Source organism: Hyperolius riggenbachi, chromosome 7, assembly GCF_040937935.1.
Source record: "Hyperolius riggenbachi isolate aHypRig1 chromosome 7, aHypRig1.pri, whole genome shotgun sequence".
Taxonomy (NCBI): domain Eukaryota; kingdom Metazoa; phylum Chordata; class Amphibia; order Anura; family Hyperoliidae; genus Hyperolius; species Hyperolius riggenbachi.
In genome coordinates, this window is record NC_090652.1 from 36,295,071 (window position 1) to 36,321,876 (window position 26,806).

Genomic DNA, 26,806 nt, shown 5'->3' on the forward strand with positions numbered 1-26,806 from the left:
CACGTCTCTCGCAGCACTCGGGTGAGACAGCGAAGCACACCAGGAGTTGCTGCAGCTGGACACGCAAGTTTTTACATGCATGGGCCCCAGGGGAGGGGGTAGCGGCTGGGGGTTTGTTGTGTTATCGCACATCGTTCAATCACATTGGACCCAGATTTTCCAGCTTGCTCAATCTATACATTCGACCAATTTCCGGCATGCTTGTTGCACCATCGATTTTCATCTGATACAATAAAGTTATTGAATCGGGTGGTCGATTGGGCCTCAAAATTGCTATATGTATAACCAGCATAACGACGATACAAAATTGCTTGCAATTAATCTTTGGAATACAGAGAGGTCGGTTGAATGGAACCTGTGGCTTTTCTAGAGAAGGGACGTGTCCCCTTGACGAGCTGAAGGATGTAAATCACTAAACAGCCTCCTGTGTACAGCATACATGAAAAACTCTGGCCCGCAGGCCAAATCTGGCCCGCAGGCCAAATCTGGCCCTCAGAGCCATTAAATGTGGCCATCAAGTGTTTTCCCCACTTTACATTATGTTTGTCCCACTCTAGACCACCAGGGTAGCTATATTTTAGGTGAAGCCCTAGAATAGCAGAGAAACCATATGGGGGAGGTAGGGGGAATGCACTAAACACTAAGGAACTGTATAGTAAGGGGGGTGGGGGGGCTCTAGACACCTGGGAACTGTATATGGGTTGGAGGGGGACCATTAGACACCTGGAAACTAATGGAGGATGGTGGCCACTAGGCATTGAGGTTGGCCCTCGACTTGGTCCCAGTGTACAATTTTCTGCCCACTTTGTATTTGAGTTTGACACCCCTGGTGTACAGTGAACAAAGTTTAACTAAATAAACTTCTGAAGAAAGGCAGTTAGTTTTAAAAGGATTTTAATTTATAATGGTTTATTAAAAACAAAAAAACTAAGAAAAACCAACATGTTAACAAGTCTGTCACATGTACACTCCAAACCTTCATTTCCATGTATCGTCCACAGAAAGCAGAACATACTACAACTACATCACTAAGCAAAATACAATGCAGTATGACACCTGCCTCTAAGTTGGCCAAGATGATCAGTTATGAATGAAACGGAGGGGTTCAGCGTTGCGGCCGGCCTCGTGCAGGAATGGAGACAGGTAGGGGTAGATCTTCTCAGTGAAGGTGGCATTAAACGTGTAGACGGCGGTCATGTCATCAGCGTTGTAGAAGGATATCTGGCCTCCTTCGTAATCTACGTAGACTCCAATCTTCTTAGGCTTGGAGGTGATGGTCAGGGTCTTAGAGGGGGACTCCAAGGCCTTGTAAGAGTTGCCATTCCTCAGCCAGATGGCCCAGTAGCCGTTCTTGGGATTCAGCTTGATCTTACCTTTGCGGTTGCTTGATTCGCTAGCTACGCCAACGTCCCAGGCCGTCTTGTCTCCCACATCCACCTCCCAGTAGTGGCGGCCGGAATCAAAACCTTGAGATCCCAGGACCAGGATGCACTGGGTGAACCGTTTAGGATTATCGGGGAGAGGAAGCTTATTGTCGCTGTACTTAACGCTGGTCAGCCCGTCAGAGAGGATAAGATTGGGGTGAGCTGTGACGGGGTCCAGCATAATTGGAGTCAGATCTAAACAAAAGCATCAAAACAAATTCCTTCAAAATTATGAAATGAGCAAAATGGCCAACTTAAAATCTCTCCCGGGGCTCTCATGTGGAGCAAAGTTGTACCCAATACATTTCAATTAAAGTGAACTTGAGATGTTATATAACTTACCATATGACAAACAATATGCCAGGCTTAGTAGGATTTTTGTCACAAAGGGTTAAAATTATATTCCACAATTGTCTAGATTAAAACAAAACAACTTACATTGTGGGTCCATGCAAACTGGACCCAACTGCATACAAATCGCTCATAAGGTTTTTGCACTGAATCAAAGTGCACCTTAACACATATAGATGGTATGTTCAGAGATAGCCTGTCTCTCTTTCCCTACCAGGTTTCGGCTCTATGCCGTCATCAGGGGATATGGAGAGCAGGCTGAATCAGGGCTATTATATAACAAACAACGCAATTTAAAATTTAAACATTTAATTACCTTCATGATAGGGTAATCCACTCTCACCGCCGCTATACCGGGCTACTGTCTATCCGGTAACATTGCGCATAGCTCATTGGTGGAGCGGTGTCACATGACCGCCTCCACCGACGTCCAGTAACATTACGCATTGTTCATTGGTGGAGTGGTGTCACATGACCGCCTCCACCATTCACTCTCATTGGCTAGCGCTTGGGAACCAATTTCATTGGTCCCAGCGCGGTTATTCCTGTAGACGTCACCTTCTCTCTGCAGGCTGCATTATCAGCTAGCCCAGTTGCAGACGAGTGGTGGCGAACTGCGGGTGCGCGCAGCGCTGGCATGCGTTCTGGGAAATGTAGTTTTTAAACATATGTTTACACAGCCTCCAGACGGTGCAAAATAAATACATATCTATGCGTCCTTCATATGCATGTCTCACGCCACATTAGGATAAACTTATTTACAAACAAGGATGCAGATCAGGTGCTCTGACTGAAGTCTGAATTTTAGCATTATTTATCAGGTACATATCCAGTGGAGAGGTCAGAATAAAGACAGAAACTTACTAAAACTTGAAAATGAATGGATATATAAAAACTTAAGACTGTTAGACCCAATGGACTGAATGCTGATTTCAGCATCGTTTTATTGATAATTCTTAAACACTGTACAGTAGCATTAATGTTCTCTCTGTATGTATGTTTTTAGATGTAGTTTTTGGAATTGGCCACTAGATGTCAGCAGTCTATATGGTTACTTAAAGAGGAACTGTAACGACAAAACGTCCCCTGGGGGGTACTCACCTCTGGTGGGGGAAGCCTCCGGATCCTAATGAGGCTTCCCACGCCGTCCTCCATCCGTCAGGGGTCTCGCTGCAGCCCTCCGTGCAGCGGTGACGTAATATTTACCTTCCTGGCTCCTGCGCAGGCGGTCTGACGGCTGTCGGCTCCGAAGTAGGCAGAAATACCCGATCGCCGTCGGGTCTGCTCTACTGCGCAGCAAGTTTCCGGCGCCTGCGCAGTAGGAGCGGACCCGACGGAGATCGGGTATTTCCGTCTATTTCCGTGCCGAAAGCCGCCACAGCGCCCCCGCTGGAGCCAGCAAAGGTAAATATTGAAGCTACAGTCGGCTCTGTCGCCGGCTGTTCGGAGGGCTGCAGCGAGACCCCCGTGGGACAGAGGACGGCGTGGGAAGCCTCATTAGGATCCGGAGGCTTCCCCCACCCGAGGTGAGTACCCCCCAGGGGAGGTTTTTGTTGTTACAGAGTCTCTTTAAGTGCCCTTGAATGTGGAGTTTTAAAGCGGAATATAACCCTGCATTTCAACTTTGCTCTAAAACATTATTTACAGTATATTATATGCAACCAGCTTTTTTTTTTTTTACTAGACCAGCATTGGAAGGGTTACACAGGGCTTTAAAGTTCCTGGAGATTTCTGCAGACGCATCGGAAGCTGAAATAGATACATTTTGTTTACATAAATGTATCTTAGGGCTCGTTTCCACCATAGCGAATCCGCATGCGGCGCCGACATGCGGATTCGCTTGGTACATTGAAGTGGCCGGGGCTGTTTCCATATGTGCGGCGTGCGGGAGCGATTTGGCGGCGGGCCAAATCTGCACGACGGGACCCACAGAATTCGCCTGCGTCGGGAATCCATGCGAATCGCTGCTAATGTATTTAATAGGAAAAACGCATGCGTTTTTTACATGCGTTTTTACCCGCGATTCGCGTGCGATTTCGCACCTTTTTCAATGTTATTTTGCCCTGGCAGAGTCATGGTTAATTTCGCACGCGAAATCGCGGGTAAAAACGCATGCGGAAACGCATCCGCATGCGTTTTTACAAGCGTCGGGATGCCGGCGAAATCGCGTCGCAACAGTGGAAACGGGCCCTAAGTGTTGAATGTGACTCATCTCTGACTGAGAAGGAGCTTGGAGGACAGCCAAAGTGTGTGTAACATTTATCAATAGATACATTCAACTAAATAGAATGTAGCAATCTGAACTTCTGCATATCTCTCCATGGAACTTTAAACCTCTATGTTTACCCTTCCAATGCTGGTCTAGTAAAAAAAAAATGCTTTTTGCATATAATATGCTGTAAATAATATTTTAGAGCAAAGTTGAAATGCAGGGTTATATTCCGCTTTAAACATTTTTTAAATCAATTGAGAATATATATGTGACAAAAATCCGACTAAGCCTGGCATATTGTTTGTCCTATGGTGGTGGACACTGTGTACCCTTTTTGAGCACTGGGTGTCTGCAGGCTATAGGAACAGGATTGGGGTGACAGCAGCGCTGAGGAATACATGTACAAATGCTGTAGTGTGATTACTTTCTGGTTTGCTGGGAGGACACCGCCTCTGTTTACATATTAGAGGAAGAAATGGTAGAAAGTGGACAGCTCAAATTACACTAGCTCATTAGTTGCAGTTAAAGGATACTCGAGGTGACATGATGAGATAGACAGTGCCTAGTACAGAAATAACTATGCTGTGTTCCTTTTTACTTTCTCTGCCTTAAAGAGTTAAACATCAGGTATGTAAGTGGCAGTTCCTGTCTGAGTCAGGACTGGGTAAGACTACAATGTGACCCTCACTGATAAGAAATTCCAACTATAAAAAACACTTTCCTAGCAGAAAATGGCTTCTGAGAGCAGGAAAGAGATAGAAAGGGTCAATAGTTCATAGATTTTAGCTGTGGCATACTTCAATGAACGTGTCATTTAGCAAAAACAGTAAAAACGTAAAAAGTAGATTTAAATATAAAATAAAACTAACTGTGGAGTATCTTCAAGTCATTTTTAGGAGGAGAATAGATAGAATTGTTTATTTCATTAGTTTATTTTCACCTCGGGTGTCCTTTAAGGGAGAATAAACAGGCTGTTCTCTATAAACCCACACACAGTGGATTTCTCAGTGTTTTAATTCTCTTCTGTGCAAGCGTTCAGGTCGGCTTTAAAGGAGATACTGCTTTGAGCCTCCTAGTTGCAGAATGTATCCCAATACGTTGGTAAGAAATAACACTTACTTGGGACAATCACAGACTTCAATTCCCTCCACACGGAGTACTGAATCGGCCCCTTGAAGGTGCCCCGGCACAGCTCGTTCTCAACCAGAGTGTTCCCAGAAGACATGACTTCCTTCTGCTGCGCCTGACACCTGGGAATAAAGAAAGAACATGGTCTATGATTCACTGCAGAGATTTAAGGGCCTCACAGTTTTGTATTGAGCTCTCAAGGTGCTGTTGGTTACATTAAGAAAAAGTGCAATTCTGCTCAAGGTATTTTTGTCGTGGGTGAAGATGGCCCCACACATTTGCCTTACCAAAACCAGATCCCTTCCGGGAGCTGAACCTCACAGTTTCTTCACTTGGAGGGAGTTCCTGGAGTCATTTAACCACTTCCCCTCCCCCAGCACAAGTATCTACATCCCAGCTTTACCCTGCAGGGACGTGGATACCCCACCCCTCCCTTGCCGACGTGCACTCCCGCTCGCCCCCGCGCACCCGTTCTTGCCGCCGATCGGAAGGGGGGGGGGGGGGGTGTGGATGAATCCAAGTAACCTTGTGAATGAGAACCGGCGATTAATTAGATGCTGCGTCATTCACAAAAGCTGATACTTACGAGTCCACGCATTGCTTCCTGTTTAGCATACGAATAGCACGCAACAGAAAGGAATGCACGAGGACATCTTGTGGCTAAATAGTAAAATTAGACCTACATACATTTTTTTTTGTCAATAAAAAGTCACATTTACATTTAAAATTAACTATTTTCCTCCCACACCCTCCCAAAGTACCCCAAGGTTTTTTCTTTGTATTAAAAAAAATCAACAAAAAACAACAACTATAAATAGTTACCTTGGGGACTTAACTTTAATATGTATGTCAAGAGGGTATATTACTATGTATGTCAAGAGGGTATATTACTGTTACTTTTTTAAATCATGGGTTTGTAAACCGCAATGGATGCAAAACTGAAAATAATGCACCTTTATTTCCATATAATATATTGGCACCATACATCGTACTAGGGAAATATTTCAAACATTGCTATACCCGGGACAATTGGGCAAATAAAATGTGTGGTAGGATGTATTTTAAAACTATACAAAGGTAATGACTTAAGTAAGGGGCATTGGCCAACTTGGAATTAATACCACCATATAAATATTTCAATAGTCAGTATTTTCATGCACTCTGCCAATGTGAATAAATGAGAACAAAAAAAAGAGAATTGGCTCTTTAGTGCATGAAAATAGAATAGCTTTATTGAAAAAAATATATATATCCAAAAAGACAAACACTATCACAATATATAACTTTTTTTTAAAAAAGGTACATTAAAACAATATAAAGCCATATAAAGCTTAGCCCTAAACTTTATATTGTTTTACTTTACCTTTTTTTTCAAAAAAAAGTTATATATTGTGATAGTGTTTTTCTTTTTGGATATATATTTTTTCAATAAAGCTATTTATGCTAGTTTCATGCACTAAAGAGCCAATTCTCTTTTTTGTTATTCTCACCTATTTTAAAACTATAATGGCTTTAAACTGAGAAATCATGAATTTTTCTCATTCTTTACTTATTAATCCCATTAAAATAAAGTATAAAGAATAAAATAATTCTTAGCAAAAAGGACCACCTAAAGAAAGCCTAATTGGTGGTGTAAAAAAAACAAGATAAAGATATAGGTTTTGTTGTGATAAGTAGTAATAAAGTTATAGGCGAATGAATGGAAAGAACGCTATTGCTATTGGCAGTATGATAATTTCCAAATGTATTGTCCAAAAGTGGTGCAATTTTTTCTGAAGCTTTTAGACCCCCCCCCCCCCCCCAAAAAAATAAAATAAAATAAAATTATACTGCTAGATCTGCGGCAGCCCTGCACATTCCACGCCTCCGATGGATACAATTCAGGATTACCACTCTCCGCTGCGGCTTTCCGGCCCAAGCCTGACTCGTGGTTACAGCTAAGGAGGTTAAAGGGGAAAAACCTTGGAGGTGAAGTGGTTAAAGGGGGATGGAACTGCAAACTGAAAACTCTTGTACCTAACTGCCAGGCACAAGACTATTAACCTCCTTAGCGGTAACCCCGTGCTGGACACGGGGTAAGCCGCCGGAGGGTGCCGCTCAGGCCCTGCTGGGCCGATTTTCATAATTTTTTTTTTGCTGGACGCAGCTAGCACTTTGCTAGCTGCGCCAGCACTCTGATCGCCGCCGGCCCCCGCCCGATCGCCGCTATTTGCTGCGGCGCGCGGCCCCCCCCCCCAGCGCTGCCTGGCCAATCAGTGCCAGGCAGCGCCGAGGGGTGGCCCGGGACTCCCAATGACGTCCCGACGTCAGTGACGTCGGTGACGTCATCCCGCCCCGTCGCCATGGCGACGGGGGAAGCCCTTCAGGAAATCCCGTTCTATGAACGGGATTTCCTGATCGGAGATCGCCGAAGGCGATCGAAGCGGGGGGGGGGGGGATGCCGCTCAGCAGCGGCTATCATGTAGCGAGCCCTCGGCTCGCTACATGATTAAAAAAAAAAAAAATTAAAAAAAAAAACTGCTGCGCTCCCTCCTGGCGGTATTTTTCATACCGCCAAGGAGGTTAAACAGGAACTGTAGTGACAATATCAATGAATAAAACTGCTTATTCTTTACAATATTAATTTATAGATTATTTAGTCAGTGTTTGCCCATTCTGGTGACATTCTTAGTCCTGCCAGGTGATCTCTGCAGAATGTTTGTTCCTGAGAGTTCTACACACAGAGGGAAATACTGCTTGCTTAACAGCTAGAAAAAGCCGTTCTTTCCCACAATGCAATGAGGTTCACATACAGCAAACTGTCAGTACCTAGGTCCAGACATCACACTGTGGGAGGGGTTTTCATCACAATATCAGCCATACAGACCTCTCCCTCCCCCTCCCCATTTGAGAAAAGGTAAACGGTTTCTCATGGGAAAGGGGTATCAGCTACTGACCGAGATAAAGTTCAATCCTTGATTATAGTTCCTCTTTTTTGCAACATGGTTCTCCCCAACATTTATTTTTTATAAATAGCTAAATGACATTAGTTGTGTCCCACGTGCAGCATCTGTTCGCCGGAAGGTGCTGAAAAACAGGACCAGCTCGCTTCTGGTTATCGCTCACTCCTTACCTGACAACGACTCATGAGTCATTTGGAAATGTACTCGAACTGCTTGGCTTTCCACTGGTCCTATATCGCTGTCAGTCACTCTAATGTCAGCGGTATCGGGCCAGTGGAGAGAAGCGCAGTTTGGGCCCATTTCCAAGTGACGAGTCAGCTGTTGACACAGCAACGCGTCTCGACAAGGGAGGAAGTGGATGGAGTGAGCAATAACCAGAAGTGAGCTTCCTGTAACTTGCCACCTTCTGGTATACAGGCCCTGCATGTGGAACGCAGGTACTGTAATATATAAACATATTAGTAAAAAAAAAAAAAAAAAATGTTGGGGGAGAACCATGTTACACCATGGTAAACTCTTGTACCTAGCAATAAGTACAAGAATTTTCAATTCGCAGTTCCATCCCTCTTTAACCACCTTACGACCGCTTGACGCCGACTGGCGGCTCCCCCAGGACCGCCTAACACCGAAAGGCGCCAAGTCCTGGGGGAGGAGACTGCACGGAATCGCACTCGCCGATGCCCGAGCATCCCTGCTTGAGTGACGGAGCGGAGCTCTGTAAAAAGTCTGCCGGCAGCGATCGCCGCTAGCAGACTGATAAGAAACAACCTTTTCTTTGTACAGTGCTATGATAGAATGCAGCGCTGTACTGGGGACAGCCCTGTCACTTGGCTGTCCCCTGGAGCGGCTTCGAACGCGATCACCTCTCATAGGCCGATTGCTATAAGAGTGGATCGTCCTGATTGGACATTGGTTGGAGGGAGAGAGGGGATAGGGGGAAAATAAATAAAAAGTATACGATTTTATTTAAAAAAAATCTCTATGACGGCAGAGTCATGTGAGCCGGTCAGGAGCAGCTTTCATTGGCTCCTGACCGTCTATCAATGTAAACCTATAGGAGTTGCTTACATAGACATGGCCAGGAGCCAATGAAATCTGCTCCTGACCAGCTCACAGGGCTCTGCAGTCATAGTAGATTTCAATTAGCATGGTCCTTAACTACCTGCGGACCGAGCGAGTACGAATCTACGTCAGGCAGGAGGCACTGCGGTCCTGACCAGACGTATGCTCTACGTCCCATTGACCTCGCGCCCCCGCCCGTCCGCGTCGCTCGGTCCGCTCTGCCCCCGCCGCAATCAGCTGCCCTGCCGCCTCTATGACGGCAGAGCACTGTGAGCCGGGCAGGAGCAGTTTTCATTGGCTCCTGGCCCTGTCATTCCTGTATGAAAAAGAGAAGAACCGAGAGCCCGATATGGTGTAGTATGTCAAGATAATTGGATTATTAGAAAGAGTATGAATTGTATACTCACAAACCAGGGTTACCTCCAGGTAACCACTGTATAGGCAGGTGAGGAGATTAGCCTGTCCCCACTCAGGATTAAGAAGAAGTCGCTCTCTGTAGGCTTGAAAAACAAGAAGGGGTATCCCCCTCCACCAAAGGTGGATACAATCAGTATTATGATAGAGAACAGAGGCGCCAAAAGGATAAAAACAATATTTAAAAGTTTTAAAATTATTGCTTAGGAGGCAGTGGTGGACTCACCTCCCACAAGCAGACACAACAACTGTGTATTCACAAAAGGGAAATTTATTGGTATACTCCAAATTGGATCGCAACGCGTTTCGCAGGTCAAACCCGCTTCATCAGGCAATTACAGGAAGGAGCACACAACAGCAGTATGTCCAGATAGCACCTGGCGCCTCAGACTGAGGCGCCAGGTGCTATCTGGACATACTGCTGTTGTGTGCTCCTTCCTGTAATTGCCTGATGAAGCGGGTTTGACCTGCGAAACGCGTTGCGATCCAATTTGGAGTATACCAATAAATTTCCCTTTTGTGAATACACAGTTGTTGTGTCTGCTTGTGGGAGGTGAGTCCACCACTGCCTCCTAAGCAATAATTTTAAAACTTTTAAATATTGTTTTTATCCTTTTGGCGCCTCTGTTCTCTATCATAATACTGTCATTCCTGTAAGCCGTTCCAATTGGCTTACATGGAGTGACAGGGTCAGGACCCAATGAAAGCGGCTCCTGACCGGCGCACAGCGCTCTGCCGTCATAGTGACGGCAGAGAGAGCAGCCTGCGGCGGGGACAGAGCGGCGTGTACGGCGGGAGCGACGGTAACTTGCGGCGATTCGTCGGGAAGCGGCGGTTTGCTGGACCAGCACCCTCTGGTCCTTAAGGGGGCAGAGGGTGCTGGTCCAGAAAGGGTTAAAGGAGTCATCAGGCTCAACAAAAAGCAAAACAAAAACAAAGAGCTTCACTTACCTGGGGCTTCTACTAGCCCCATGCAGCCATCCTGTGCCCTCATAGTCGAGTAGAAGCCCCAGGTAAGAAACTTTTTTTTTTTGTGCCCGACGACTCCTTTAAGTAAAGTGTAACTGTCGGGCATAAAATCAATTATTTATATCTGGTAAAAAAAAGTAATAAGGATGCTAATCAGGCAATCCAAAAGTTCAAATCACTATTACTTTTCTTGTTGATAAATGATCATTCCGCAGTTTACCTGACTCTTATTTGGTACACAAAAAGTTGCAGGGCATGCTGGGTTGTCCTTTTTTGCTCCTCTACTTCCCCTAAGACTTAACTAATGCAGCCTGATTGGCTGAAGCCTCTTTCCCTCTTGTTTTCCCTTCCCACACCTCTTTTCCTCTCTGATAGTGATGGGATCACGAGTAGAGAACTACTCAAACTCATGATTCTAATGAGGCTTAACTGCCTCAGCTGAGCGCATGGGAGACGGGGTTACTTACCCATAAGTCTGTCGGGTTCTATGCATACTAAACGTCTTTCACGCGTCAAAGACTCACTACCACACACTTCCTCTTTCAAGCCGGAAGGAGGAAGTGCGCGGGAGTGAGTCTTGGAACGCGTCCCATAGGATGCGTGCAAAGACATTTGGTACACATAGAGCCTGCAAGACCTATGGGTAAGTAACCCCCTGTCTCCTATGCGCTCAGCTGAGGCAATTAAGCCTCATGAGAATCACAAATTTGAGTAGTTATCTACTCGTGATCTCATCACTACTCTCTGATTGGGCAGTATTTCTCATGCTGAGACAATGCACTTTCTATAGTGGAGGGCAGGCAATGCATACACAATCAGGCAGAGGAAAGTAAGGGAGGAAATTACATCAGGATTGGCTTCAAAAAAGCCTCACTTAAAATGGGAAATGCTAAGGAGGATTATTATTTTTTTTTTTTTTTTACTGTAAAAAAACAAACAAACAAACAAACAAAAAAATAAAATAAAAATCACCAAAATCAAACCGTGGACAGTGCAATACATATGTTATGCAAGTAGAGCAAGTATTTATCTACTTTTTTTTTTTTTTTAGTAGGGCTGACAGCTCCTCTTTAACTAATAAAAAGGACCGCCTAACGCCAATCTGCGTGAGCGCGGCGGCAGATCCAGGACCGCCTAATGCCTAGGCATGCAGTCTGAGTCCTGTTTTGCTGGGGGAAATCACACGCATTCCCACTTGGGATGACGGAACTCCGCCCGGCCATCAGTCTCCCCGCTAGACACGTCTGTCCCCTCGGCGCAGGGAAGCGATTGTGCTGATTGGCTTGCGGGGGAAGGGAGGGATTTTTTTTTTAAATAAAAGGCATATTTAAAAAAAATATTAAAACAAAACATCCTGGGAGCAATCACCGCCCACCAACAGAAAGCTCTATTGGTGGGCAGAAAGAAGGGGGAGGGGGGGGGGGGGGAAATCACTTGTGTGCTGAGTTGTACGGCCCTGCAGCTAGCCCTTAAAGCTGCAGTGGCCCAATTAGTAAAAAAATGGCATGGTCACTAGGAGGGTGTAAGCCCAGGATCCTCAAGTAGTTAAGTTACACAATAGATAAATGTAAATGATGCATGATGTCCATGCCATCATATCACACATATTACTACTTTTTGAAATTGAGATCGAATAGATGAATTTTGAGGGGGTTAAACTTACCCGTCTCGCTGCCTCTAGCCCAGCTCTAGTGTGCTCTAAATCTGGCCGGATTCCTCCTCTCCCCATCTTCCTGCAGAGTCGCGAGCGGAAGAACACATAGTTAAAACTCAGGTGACAGTGTGTCGTGTGATGACCAGTTGCCACGGAGATGCTGGTATTGGTGATCGGGTGAATTTTAAAGGGCATCAGAGCCGAAGCACGCGAGAAACAGGGGGGGGGGGGGGGGGGGGATAGGTCATGTATGGTGAGCCGCTCTGATGCCCACCATTCGCCCCCCGCCCCCCTTTCTGCCCCTCCGGCTGCTTCTAAATGCCCTCCAGCACCCTCTTATGGCTCGCCGAAGTCAGGCATCACTGTGCCTGCGCTGGCCCAGCTACACGCGTCCTACAGCACACGGCCGGGACTTCTCTGTGCATGACATCATACGCTCCAGGCAGGTGCAGTGATGCCTTAAGAGGGGGCCAGAGGGCATTTAGAAGCAGTGGAGTAGCAGAAAAGAACAGGGAAGCGGTGGGCATGAGGACGGCCCACCATATATGCCTGCTCCCCTTGTTTCTCATATGTGCTTCGGTTCTGGTATCCTTGACTATCCATTTTCTTCCGCTTGCGGTTCTGGATGGAGGGAGGAATTTTAGGAATGCAGCTTGAACGGCGCAAACTTTGCCCAGCCCTGCTCTAACCACCTGCACACCGCTCTCCATCTAACGGACACTTCTGCTTTCAAAGTGGTGGTGTCTGCAGGATTAAGTGCAGTATAGGCTACAGGCAGCAGGACAGGCAAGTGAATTCTCTCTGCCCCGCCCTCTCTGAGTCACACAAGTGGGCATCCATTTCGCTTCTCACGAAACTGTACTCACTCATTCTTGTTCCCCATCCCGACACAGGTTCAGCACGATAGGCAGTCAATATATCAGAAAGGGGTCAACAAAGGAACACTACTATTTTTTTTTTCAAGATTTCTTTTCTTAGCACTACTTACTTGTCCATGAACTCTTTAATGTCCTGCAGAAAAACAAACAAAGTTAGTTTAGATATACTGGAGTCTAGAGAAAGACTAATGGGCGATTTCTGGGTGGGGAGTTTGACTTACAGTGAGGAAAGAGATGGAGTCTGTATCGTTGACCCTCTCGTTGGCTACAGTGATGTGCTGCTTGATGTTGTCTCGGTTCTCCTGCATCTTGGCGATGTTGGTCTCCATCTCCTTCAGCAGATTTTCGCTCTGTTCCTCGAGCCGCTCCAACAGTTTACTCTCCTGCTCCTTCAGGAAGCTGTGCAGCTTCTCAAAATCAGTCACTGCGTGCTGCCGGAACTCCTTCACGTTCGTCTGGACAGAACAGGGAGAGGACACGATTTCCAAGTCAGCCATGCAAAGATGTTTTCCATAAAAAGGATGTTGCAGTGCACTGCTGTAGTGCAGGCTGAATAAGGAACATGTTTACTGTCTCCCCAATACTGTATTGGCAGCTAGGTGTGGATGCTGTGCAAGCACTAGGTTCAAAAGTGATGGAAAGCTGCAGGCTACGGGGTCCAAAATGAATGCTTATTCAAAGATTGGTCCTTTAAAGGGAACCTGAGGTGAGAGACTGATGAAAGCGGCTATATTTTCATTCGAACAATGCACATTGCCTGGCTGTCCTGCAAATAAACTGCCTTTAATACTCCAATGCCTGATACACACTATGCAAGTTTCTGTCAGATTGACGGTCGAATCGATTATTTCCGACAGGTCTGCTCCGATTTCTGATCGCTTTTCCTATTGCCTTTGTATAAAATCAATCAGAACAGCGATCGGAAATCAGAAATAATCGATTTGACCGTCAGACAGCAAATTGCATTGTGTGTACCAGGCATATGCCATAGACCTTGAAGATAAGCTGCATGGTTGTTTCAGGTGTGCGATTCAGACACTAATGACTATTCAGCAGGTCTGCCAGGCAACTGGTATGGTTTAAAAGGAAATAAATATGAGCCTCCCGATGACTCACCTCGGGTTCTTTTTAACAAATGATTCTGGAGTGGCTGAGCTCTAGTCCATAAAGAACCAAAAACACAAACCTCCACTTAGCAAGCCTGAAACCGCTATAGCAAAAGTAGCCATTGTTCATTATCAGATCAGGTTTGGGCCAGGTAGCATTTGAGACAGGGGAAGAACCTTATGAAATTATTCAGAACTTCAGAAGCCTTAACAAAAAACAAACAAAACAAAAACACTTCAAGAGAACCTGAACTGAAAATGAAAAGTCTATAAACATACACACGTCATACTTACCTCCAGTGTAGTCTACTCCTCAATCTCTTTCTCCTCTACCGCGTCCTGTCCACTGTGATCAATGGAATTCTCCGTACTCCATTTTGAAAATGGCAATTACCCCCCTAACAGCTTCCTGGTCAGCACTTTGCTAAACTGTTATATCCCCCACCTGAGCCATAGGGAAACATGGACATTACCTTGCACAGTCAGTTGTAACTGGCAGCAGCTGATATATAACTGACAGCAACTGGTATGTTTCAGTTCTGACAAAATCTTGTCAGAACTGGAAGGGATCACTGTAAGAAGAAAATGGTGAGCTTCTGAGAGGAGTTGATGGCGAGGTAAGTATGTAATATTAATTTGCCGCTACATCAGGTGTTTATTTTGAATAATTGTACTCAGTTCAGGTTCCCTTTAACAGGTACTACATCAGGGCTGGGCAAACTTTTCGCGGTCCGGGCTGCATGCTGCGGACCGCATTCCACAGATTTCTCCCCTCCCTCTCTGCACAGTGCCAGCGGGCGGCAAGCGGGGAACTTAACACTCACCAGCTCCTATTCCAGCATCGCCTCCATGGAAACAGGGAGTCACATGACTCACCATCAAGACGTTCGTTGCCAGCGTATAATACATTGGAACATCCCAAGAGCCAGTCATATGACACCCTGTTGCCCATGGAGATGCAACGCTGGAATCGCTGCAGAGTTTCCACCTCCCCGATGCTCGCTGGCAACTCGGAAGGGAAGAAGGAGAGAAATCAGTCTGTCTGTTGGTGGGCCAGAGAAGCAGGGCCCGCGGGCCGTAGTTTGCTCAGTGCTGTTCTAAATGTTTATCAGCTTAGTAAAGCAACTATGTTTTCAAAGAAAAAAAGAAAAAAAAAACGCCCTTTAATTTTACACACTAGTCTTTTCGAGTGGACACCACTGGAACTACATCTATGGTATTACAATCTCCTCCTGAGTGAGGAGGTCACCCACCTTGTGCTGCTCTATCTTCTCGTTCTGCTGGCTATTCATCTGTTCGGTCACCTTCAGAGCTTCTTCCAGGGGAGATACTATGGCCGACAGTTCCGCCTGAAGACAACACAGCACTCACATCATCAATAAAACCAAGCTTCCTCAATCATAGCCTCCAGTTCAATAGCTAGATCACTTACTCTGTACAACCCAACCGCATCCAAGATGGGCAGGAAGGTGTGGCTGGCGTGTTTCAGGGAGTCCCGGCAGATCACACAGCTCAGGGTCCCGTCATCCTTGCAGTAGAGCTTCAGCCGCTCATCGTGCTCAGGGCACTTCTCCAGGGGTCGGACCTTTTCCTTCTCCACAGGTTTTGCTACAGACTGGACAGTCGAGGCATCAGCTGTCTTCTTCACCAGGTTAGCCAGAGCCCGGTTAGTGGTGTGTCTCTTCTCGGTTATCACTTCCTTACAGTCAGGACAGGTGAAGGAATCCTGACCAGTCCAGGCCTTGTCGATGCAGCTGCGGCAGAAGTTGTGGCCACATTCCACCATGACGGGATCCTTGAACAGCTGTTTGCACAATGGACATGTCAGCTCCTCGGCAAAGTCCCCAGATGCCATCACAGATTTGTTTGACTGAGCTTCGGTAACTTCAACCTTGGCTCTCTGCAAAGAGAGAAAAGGGTGTGAGAGAAGGGGTAAAGTATGAGAAACCTTGCTGGCCGAATCTCAGCACCATCACTCCTGGCAAAAGAATCAAGAGCAAGTTCTGAAAAAACTATCTACACGTCAAATGAAAAGAATCCGTCAAAGAATCTGCTTTGCAAATAACATCTCACAAAAATGTCCAGAAATCAAGAGTCGTCATGTAAATTCCGAAACCTTTTATCAAATCTCACCACTTAGGCCCTGTTTACACTTAATCAGTTGCTCTCAACTATAACTGATTTTCAAAGTAATGCCCATGTTTTCCTATGGCACCTTTCACACTTAATGCATTTTAACTGAAATGTTTTTCAAAATGCACTGCTATGGAAAAAACGCATACTAACGCACACCAAGGCGTACTAACGCACACTAACTGATTAAGTGTAAATGGGCCCTTAGCCTTGTAAAGGGATTCATTTTACCACATGTAAAATAATGCAGCCATTATAACTTATGAATTAAAACTACTGCAGCACGGCGATGTAGTGGACAGCACTCTTGCCTTGCAGCGCTGGGTCCTCGGTTCAAATCCCAGCAGGGGCACCATCTGCAAGGAGCTTGTGTGTTCTCCCTGTGTTATGTGGGTGTCCTCTGGGAATTCTGGTTTCCTCTCACATCCCCAAAACATACAGATACCCCAACTGCCGTCCCTTGAAAATTGGCCCTAGACTACAATGGACATATGGATGTGCTAGGGATTAGACTGTGAGCCCTTCTGAGAGACAGTTAAAGTGAACCCGAGGTGAGAGGGATATGGAAGCTGCCATATATATTAACTATTAAACAATACTAGTTGCCTGGCAGCCCTGCTTAATATATACTCTGTACAGCTCTGGGTAAGAGGTCTGCACTATATAAATACTAATTTAAGTGGCTGTATATAGACCATAATTATTTATTATTATTATTATTTCTTATTATTTAGTATTTATATAGCGCCGACATATTACGCAGCGCTGTACAGTATATATATATATATATATATATATATATATATATATATATATATATATATATATAGTCTTGTCTTGTCACTAACTGTCCCTCAAAGGAGCTCACAATCTAATCCCTACCATTGCCACATGTCTATATTATGTAGTGTAAGTACTGTAGTCTAGGGCCAATTTTTAGGGGGAGCCAATTAACTTATCTGTATGTTTTTGGAATGTGGGAGGAAACCGGAGTGCCCGGAGGAAACCCACGCAGACATGGAGAGAACATACAAACTCTTTGCAGATAGTGCCCTGGCTGGGATTCGAACCAGGGACCCAGCGCTGCAAGGCGAGAGGGCTAACCACTACGCCACCGTGCTGCCCTGCCTGCAATTATTGCTGGGATTATGTGAGGGTGCAGGCTGGTGTTACCTTATTTTCTGGTTGAACTTGATCTATGTATGTATTTTTAATCCAAATTAATAGGTGACAACCAACAATGGATACGAGTCCTATTTTAAAGTGAAAGTATTGTACGCACACACCATTTTGTAAAAAATAAAATAAAAAAAATAACACATGCTTTATTTGCAGAAGAGATCTGACAGTCTTCAAACAAATGCTGGTTAATAAACTACAAGCAGAACCCAAATGAATAACATTCCACCTGATATTTCTATGTGTACCCCTACAAGGAATAGCACAGTAAATAGGTAAACTGGTGGCATCACATGAGGCCTACAACTAACAGGCTTTGTTCATTGGGAAGCATCACTGCACACATCAAAGCAAACGCTTTGCCAGGTACTAAACCATGAATCCATGTAGATACAAGAGCTGACAAATTTTAAAACAGGGGGAGCAAGCATGTATGTGAAGCAGTCCTCATGTCCCCCCATGTTCCTCTTTGCAACAGTCTACACTATTGTGCGTCATTCTCCCTCCCCAGCCAGGAAGCGCTGCCGGCTATCTCTGGCTGAAGCACGCACCGTAACCACCCTGGAGCACATTGCCAGCGGAAGGAGGAAGTAAGGGGATCACGTGATCGGAGGCCTGGAGTTTGGTCACTTTGATGCTGATCGGAGCGCTGCCGTTATCGGAGCAGCAGGATATCGGGATTACAGCAAGTTTTCACCACATTACCGGCGCATGTCTTATTCCTATGCTCTGTGTCTGCAGGAGGAGGTATTGTAGCTCATGAGGATATACATGCCTGCTCCTCTTGTTTTTAAAATCTGTGTCAGCTCTGGTATCTTTTAAAGTACCCCTGGATTAGGGAATACATTACTGAGTGGAGCCCATGGTGGGTTCTCCTACAGAGTCTCCAGATGCTGCTTGTTGTCCCTCCCGTGCCCTGTCCTTGTCTCTCCTCAGAGAGAGTTTGTAACTGTACATACATAGTGAACAGCAAACACTCATGGACAAGGGCTTTGGGCCCTTTTCCACTAGCAATTTTAGTGATTTTTTTCCATTACTTCATTTAATTTTTTTTACCAACTATTTTGGTTCCTGGACGTAGAAACTACGTCCAGGAACCATGCACGCTACCGCGCGCTCCTGGCCCGCGGTTCGTTAGCCAGGCAATCAGTGAATCGGGCTATGGTGCCCGATCACTGATTCCTCTCCCCCGCTGAAAAAGCGACAGCTTCTCTCGGAAGCTACGCTTTTTCTGGCTGTTACCTCCCCCGTGACGTCATGTAAACAAACTCATGGCCGCCATCTTGTGGCCAAAAAGTAATACTACATCTGAAAGTAAAAAAAAAAAAAAAAAAACCTTAACACACATTTACATTATAAACATGGTTTACATCCCACCCTCCCAAAACTACCCAAATAAAATGTTTAACATAAAAAAAAAAAAAATAAAAAAAAACCATTACAATAATAAAAAAAAAAAAAAATGTAAATATTTACTTAAAGAGACTCTGTAACAACAAAAAGATCCCCTGGGGGGTACTCACCTCGGGTGGGGGGAAGCCTCAGGATCCTAATGAGGCTTCCCACGCCGTCCTCTGTCCCACGGAGGTCTCGCTGCAGCCCTCCGAACAGCCGGCGACTGTGCCGACTGTTCAATTCAATATTTACCTTTGCAGGCTCCAGCGGGGGCGCTGTGGCTGCTTTCGCTCCGAAGGAGGCGGAAATACCCGATCTCAGTCGGGTCCGCTCTACTGCGCAGGCGCCGGAGACTTGCGCCTGCGCAGTAGAGCGGACCCGACGGCGATCGGGTATTTCCGCCTCCTTCGGAGCGAAAGCAGCCAGAGCGCCTGCGCAGGAGCCTGCAAAGGTAAATATTACGTCACCGCTGTACGGAGGGCTACAGCGAGACCCCCGAGGGACGCAGGACGGCGTGGGAAGCCTCATTAGGATCCTGAGGCTTCCCCCACCCGAGGTGAGTACCCCCCAGGGGCCGTTTTTTCGTTACAGTTCCTCTTTAAGGGTCTAAACTTTTTAAATATCAATGTAAAGATGATAGATTTCTATATTTTTTTATTTTAAACTTGTAAATACTGATAGAAGCAAAACGGAAAAAATGCACCTTTATTTCCAAATAAAATATTGTCGCCATACATTGTGATAGGGACATAATTTTAACGGTGTAATAACCGGGACATATGGGCAAATACAATACGTGAGTTTTAGTTATGGAGGCATGTATTATTTTAAAACTATAATGGCTGAAAACTGAGAAATAATGATTTTTTTCCGTTTTTTTCTTATTCTTCCTGTTAAAATGCATTTACAGTAAAGTGGCTCTTAGCAAAATGTACCCCCCAAAGAAAGCCTAATTGGTGGTGGAAAAAAAAAAGATCTAGATCAGTTCATTGTGATAAGTAGTGATTAAGTTATAGGCTAATGAATGGGAGGTGAACATTTCTCAAGTGAAAACGACGGAACGCGAATGGGTTAATTTATTCATTTAGTTAAACGACTGCAATTTTACATACACAACGCACTTGCATTGCAAAATCGCTCATAATCGCTCTACAAAGCGGTTGCACTTTGTAAAAAAACAAAAAACGAATCGTGGTAGTGGTAAAATACCTACCGTGATTCCTGTTAAAGTAGCAACCTTAACGATTTAAAAATTGCTAGCGTTTTGCGATTTTGTGGAATCGCAGTGCAGTGGAAAAGGGCCCTTTCTTTTGCCGTGCACGCAGGGTTCAGAACTCGCACCCACGCAGCGCAGGTTGGGGGAACTTCCAGGAAAAATATTTGACGGAGAGAGATCCAAACGAGCAGCATCTGGACAGTCAGGAGGAGGAAATCTAACCCCCCCCCCCATGCATTTTCATCCAGGCCCAATTTACACTTGCAGATTTATCCTGGAAACAACTACTGTAATTAAATCAGGTATGTCCGTGTAATACAACTTACTAAAATGCTTGAAATATATACAGAAAATTGCATAAAGACCTTTATTAGTGTATTAAATATAGAACTTAATTAAATATCTTTATTCTAAGGTAAAGTCGAGACACTCCACAGGATAACTGTACATGCAAAAAGTAAATAGACTCTCTAACTAGGATGTACAGAGACAGATCTGCAGCGGCGGCCTACTGACGCTCCTATTCAAGATGTCATCTCCCGCCTACCTCAGCAATGCTAGGTAGCAGATAAAACGTGAGGCTCCTACAGTCAAAGCAAGTAAAAGCAGTGCCAGAGATTTCGGCACTGCCAGCGCCGCCACAGGCTGCCATAGCAATTACGGCTAAAGCGGCGCTCAGACAGTAATGTGGTCGACATTAAAAGCTGGCCGAATAGGATTCCTCATCACAAGACCCCCCCCCCCCCCTCCCCCCCAGCTGCCGGCCACAAGCGCCATTTGGATGCAATTACATGCAGTTGAGTGGAAGCGTTTGGCAACACCGTGTGTGTCATGTTTGAGATGCGGTGCTGTTACCCAGCAGTAAAGCTGTTCACAGCTCCAAAGTCTCTCGCATGACTCAGCCCTAAAAGTTAAATGCAATGCGCCAGCAGTGGATGAAAACCGGGGTCCTCCGGCCAGTGCGTGGCACCACAATCCAGAAGTCAGCAGCGGTGAGCGTTTTGATCTCTGTAGTCTTGCACTGTGGAAGTCTTCCAAGGCAATCTTAAAATACACATTATAACCATAAGTTTGAAGCTACAATCTAAACCTAAAAAAACTAAAGCTGGTTACGTACCTTCCAGTAAAGGTCTCTGTCAGCCCCGCTGTGCCCCAGTGCACCAATAATACAAGAGCAAGCGAGGCAATGCAATGTCTGAAAGACATCTGATCTTTGGTTCAATCTCAAATACTCACCTGGATGGTTCATGGGTCATCCGGCCTGGTGAACACAAACTAACCGCTTGTTACATCCTACTAGCTAACAAAAAGATCAAGACCCACCTCCAGGAGTCAGCCAATTTGTACCCAGGAGATGCAAGAGGATTGACATCCAATTTCACCCTAGGTGAAATTGCAGAGCCTAGGCTGTACAAACGCGTTGCTTGCCTGCCGGCGAGCGTCATGTTCTGTTCCTATGCAGCAGGGCTGTGACTGAATGATATCACCCAGTGGGTGAGGTAAGCAATGAGAACAATGCTCTCAGCCATTACTCAGCCATAGTGATCTGAAAGGCGGATCGCTGGCCGGGTCAGGGGCTGCTGAACACTCGCTGGCTTCTCAGCAGAGACGGTCATTCTCCGCCACCTCGGGCGGGTTTCATATTGTGTGTATACAGAATTCTTTAAAGGGAACTGTAACTAAACATAAAACAGCCCTGGGGGGTACTTACCCCTGGAGAGGGAAGCCTCTGGATCCTAATGCGGCTTTCCCCAGTCCTCTTCGCCCTCTGGGATCCAGCGCTGGTAGCCCCTGAAAATACAGCCGACAGTAGCACCTGCAATATTTACCTTCCCAGCTCCAGCACAGGCACAGTTGCAGCTTTCCGATGGGCTCCGGCGGAAATTGCCCAGCCCGATTGGGTCCGCTCTCCTGTGCAGGCTTGTGCCTGAGCAGTAGAGCAGACCCAATCAGGCTGGACTATTTCCGCCGGCCGGAGGCCATCAGAAAGCCGCTACTGCACCTGCGCTGGACCCGGGAAGGTACATATTTATATGGCCGCTGTTTGGGGGCTGCCAGCGCTGGATCCCAGAGTGTGAAGAGGACTGGGGAAGCCCCATTAGAATCCAGAGCCTTCCCCCTCCTGCGGCAAGTACACCCAGGGGCTGTTATTCTTTTTACAGATCCTTTTTAATATTGTTTCCTTAGCCAGTCACAGCTTGTATATTTTTTATTTCTCTCTCGTCACATTGAGGTCTTGACTCCGGTGAACTGGGCACTCTAGTTCCAATTGTTCACATGTTATAGCCGTGACTATTGACAAACAAGGAGCAGTGGCACAAAGCCAACATTATAGCTATGATTTGGAAAATGTACACATAGTAAGAGGACAATTAGCAAATCGCCAGAGACACTGAGCAGAACAGATGGGTAATCCCGACGCGTGGCGACAGCAGGCGGTGTGGGTGGGCAGGATGTGCGCCTCGCGTTACCTTCGCTTCAGGTTCGCCATCCTCGCTTTTTGGCTTCTCAGGTTCTTTCTTATTTTTGTCCGACTCCTGGTCCTCCCCATTGGCCACGTCCTCTTCCTTCTCTGGCTTCTGCGGCACCAGCCGGGTCTTGTCCACCCACTCGTTTTGGCGGCGGTTCACTGCGGGAAAAAGTGATCTCATAATAAATACATAATAAAGACATAATGAGGAGGAAGTTCAGCTCACACCTGAGCTTTTGTCTTACTTACCACAAGGAGGGTTCCACGCTAGAAGACTTTCTGTAAGAATGGAGTATCGCAATAGGTAAGTCTATACATATCCAACCCCAAATAAAAAGCCAGCTTATCCCCCCAAAAATGTAACCAGGCAGAAGAATGTCCCCCAGATAAAAACTAGAATCTGTATGGAGAAAACCAGGGATGCTACAGAACAGCGCCGACATAGTAAGTGGCGCCTAGGGATGCTCCAGTGCACCCTAGTAAGCGGCGCCCATGGCACACGCCATACCTGCACCCCTGTAGATATGCCTCTGATTAACTGTGAAGCAGGTGCGGGTTTCAAAATAATCCCCCAAAAATGCACAATGCTTTAAAAACTATATTCTACTTTTTACCAAGTCTATGTTCTCGGCACAAAGATGCCAGAGATGTCTCACATTCTAACATGAGGGTACAAACATTGACCGCAAAGAATGAAAGCCGAAAAAAGGACACAAAAAGTAATTGTGAGAATTCTAAGAATGAGCCATTTCTTCGTTCACTGATAGCAGACAAAACAAATGAAAGTGTTCAGCGGTACAGAATTGGCACCAAGTTTAACCCTAGAAATTTAAAAGAACCAGAGATGGGCAGGAGAGAAAAATATACATACCTGGGGCTTCCTCCAGCCCCCTCCAGGCTGATCGCTCCCTTGCCATCCTCCTGCGGCGCCTGGATCTTTGGGAATTTGCCCTGAAAAGTCTTCCGGTCTGGGGCGTAGTGCGCATGGGCGGTCCGGCTGATCCCCACAGCCGGGAGCATGACAGGGGTATAATATATCTATAAACTATATATAAGCTCTATGGAAGATGTCAGCACTATATAGACAATAATAGGACATCCAGCTTTTCTTTGTCACATAGAAGCACCACCATTTGCAACATGAGACTTTTTGCTTTGAAGGATTTAATTACAGTGATGCCATTCTACATAATTTGGCTTGCATTTCATACACTGATCACAGTATTAGGAAAGTTCATATAACGCTATTATAAGCTTTTATTTTGACCACAGAAAAACAAAAAAAATGCCATTGAAATATTAAGGCAGGGGTCACACTTACCGGCTTTCGTACGCGTTTTCTGCACAGAAAAACTGACTTCAACTGAGAACTCATGTTAATCAATAAGCAAGGTCACACTTTAATGCAGATTTCGCATGCAGAAAAAAAACTGACATCTTGCGCAATTTGTCAGTTTTCTCTATAAATTACATTAGCTGCTGTAAGTCAGGGGTCACACTTGTCTTTCAGTTTTCTGCAAAGTGTAGAAACTGAAAGACAAGTGTGACCCCTGCCTAAAGGTTATGTTTTGTACTTAAAGGACTCCCAAGAGGAACAGGTTTAAACTATCTTTACTTACCGGGGGCTTCTTCCAACCCCCAGAAGTCATTTTGGTCCATCGTTAAGATAGCCGACCAGGAGAGTCTGCGCTTCTGCGTGTGCTCCAATGTGCCTACTTCCTCTGGAACGTACTGCGCCTGCGCAGTAATACTGTGCAAACTCCCTATGCGCCCACCAATGGGTCTGCGATCTTTACGGGAGCCAGCAAGACACAGAAGAGGACCGGTGCTGCAGCGAGGGACCGAAATGACTTCTAGGGGCAGGAGGAAGCCCCAGGTAAGTAAAGAGATTAACTTGTTCGCCTCGGGAGTCACATGTGACAGGATGAGATAGACATGGGTATGTACAGTGCCTAGCACACTAATAACTATGCTGTGTTCCTTGTTTCTTTCTCTGCCTGAAAGAGTTAAACATCAGGTATGTAAGTGGCTGACTCAGACAGGAAGTGACTACAGTGTGACCCTCACTGATAAGAAATTCCAACTATAAAACACTTTCCTAGCAGAAAATGGCTTCTGAGAGAAGGAAAGAGATAAAAAGGGCAGCACGGTGGCACAGTGGTTAGCGCTCTCGCCTTGCATCGCTGGGTCCCCGGTTCAAATTCCAGCCAGGTCAATATCTGCAAGGAGTTTGTATGTTCTCCCTGTGTCCGCTTGGGTTTCCTCCAGGCACTCCGGTTTCCTCCCACATCCCAAAAACATACAGATAAGTTAATTGGCTTCCCCCTAAATTGGCCCTAGACTATGATATATGCACTACACGATACATACAGACCTATGACTATGGTAGGGACTAGATTGTGAGCTCCTTCGAGGGACAGTTAATGACAAGACTATATGCAGTGTTCTCCCCAGGCTATTTTAGCCGGGTGCTCCACCCGGCTAATTTTGGTGACCACCCTGCTGTCATCAGCTCACCTCCTCCTATGCTGTAAGCAGAGTTGTGCCTACCCTGCATTCCCCACCCGGCTACTTTTTCATGCCACCCGGCTAAAAAAAAAACATTTCTGGGGAGAACACTGTATATGTACTATGTACAGCGCTGTGGAAGATGTCGGCGCTATACAAATACATAATAATAATAACGGTCAATGGTTCATTAATTTTAGCTCTGGCATACTTCAATGAATGTGTCATTGAGCAAAAATAATAAAAAACTTAAAACTTAAAAAGTAGATTTAAACATAAAATAAAACCATGGAATATATCTTAAAAAATCATTTTTAGGTGAAGTAAGATAGATACAATCATTTATTTCATTCATTTTCGCTTCGGGTGTCCTTTAAGGAAACCTGCTTTCTAGTTGTCTTTTCATGCAAAGGACTGATGTAGACTTTGGCTATTTTTGTAGAAAAGGTCAACTATTATAGAAAAAGCCACTGTCATTCATGTTGAAGCAAAGAACTCTACAACAAAAGAATGGAAGAGAACCTCCAATGTTTCTAAGATAGAAAAAAAAAACCCTCCCATTCTAGTGTGAACAGAGGGCCTGGGTGTAGAGGCATTCACAGGACCTCTGCGGCTGTACCTGGTGTTTCACTCCTCCCGGCAGAAAGGTTGGTCTGGCCAAGAAAAGCGTCATCACTAACTGGGTCAGAAGTGGTACACGTGTGGCCTAGCTTCCCAAGTCCTACTGCCTGAGAAATGTCACACAGCAAAGAAAAGTAGACTTAGTAAGGCCTAGAAGCCACTAGGAGCGCTTTTCTGAGCGCTTTGTGATTTGAAAGCTCTTACTAATGTAATGCTATGGGTGTGATCCCACTAATGCAATGCGATTTTATAAAAATTCCCCTTAGCATTGCATTAGCAAGAGCTTTCTCAAATCACTAGCGCTTGGAAACGGCTTCTAGTCAAGTGGGTTTGAGCTCTGTGTATTGAGCTATACTGCTTTTGGGCCAAGAACTTTGGTGGCAGGTTCAAGAGCAGCACCAAGTGTTACCCACTCCTCTTTAAAAGCAGCAGGTATATGAAAGTAACAGTAGGCAACCTTAGAGATCTGAGCAACTATGTTACAAAATATATAAATTAATAAATGCAGATCTCATTAGTCAAGTGTTAATCCAATTCATTCTCCTCCATGCTTAATTTTCAGGCTTTACAAATTTTCTGCCCATCATCATCAGTAAGGGCTTACTAGCCACATACAGCCCATGTCCTAAGCTCTAGCAACAAGGGAGGTCGAATAGACCATCAAGGTTCCCAGTTATATTGCAGTCCTCCAATCAAGGTGGATATGGTATCCCAGGGTGTGAACTTAAAAACAAAGCAAACAGCAGCTCTAACTACAGACTGCTTTATTCTAAAAGACTGTATGAAACAGGTAAAAAACAAAAAAAAAAAAAAAACACATAAAATGAGCACTTACATACAGGGCCCAGAACCTGGTTCTCCGGTATAAGTTTGCGCATGTGGGCAGGCCAACAGCAAGGGTAAAACAATAAAAAGGCGCTGCTTGTCTCCTTCCTGGCCGGTTACGCAAACTTGCATCCTCAGGAGAGCGTACGAGAGAGAACGGCGCCGGAGACTTGGGCGCAGGACACAGCCAGTATATGGCTAATTCTGCTGCCGCACAAGTCCGGCCGTGTTAATTACTATTCCCCCTCCAGGCCGACATGGATAGTGGGGGAATGAAATAATTCGGCTTCCAGCAATAGCTGGAAGCCGAATTATTGTT

General features: G+C 45.5%; 1 protein-coding gene across 2 annotated transcripts in view; it reads right to left on the reverse strand.

Annotated features, from left to right (window-relative positions):
* Positions 1-877: 877 nt before the first annotated feature.
* Positions 878-26,806, reverse strand: part of LOC137524251 (nuclear factor 7, brain-like) — a 36,529-nt gene continuing 10,600 nt past the window's right edge. For both annotated transcript variants that reach the window (XM_068243893.1, XM_068243894.1), the window contains exons 3-9: positions 22,535-22,692; positions 15,573-16,040; positions 15,394-15,489; positions 13,256-13,489; positions 13,145-13,167; positions 5,107-5,237; positions 878-1,619 (exon numbers count right to left, since the gene is read on the reverse strand). In XM_068243893.1, coding sequence (XP_068099994.1) covers positions 1,081-1,619; positions 5,107-5,237; positions 13,145-13,167; positions 13,256-13,489; positions 15,394-15,489; positions 15,573-16,040; positions 22,535-22,692 — 1,649 coding nt within the window. In that variant the 3' untranslated portion in view covers positions 878-1,080. The remainder of the gene's footprint in view (positions 1,620-5,106; positions 5,238-13,144; positions 13,168-13,255; positions 13,490-15,393; positions 15,490-15,572; positions 16,041-22,534; positions 22,693-26,806) is intronic.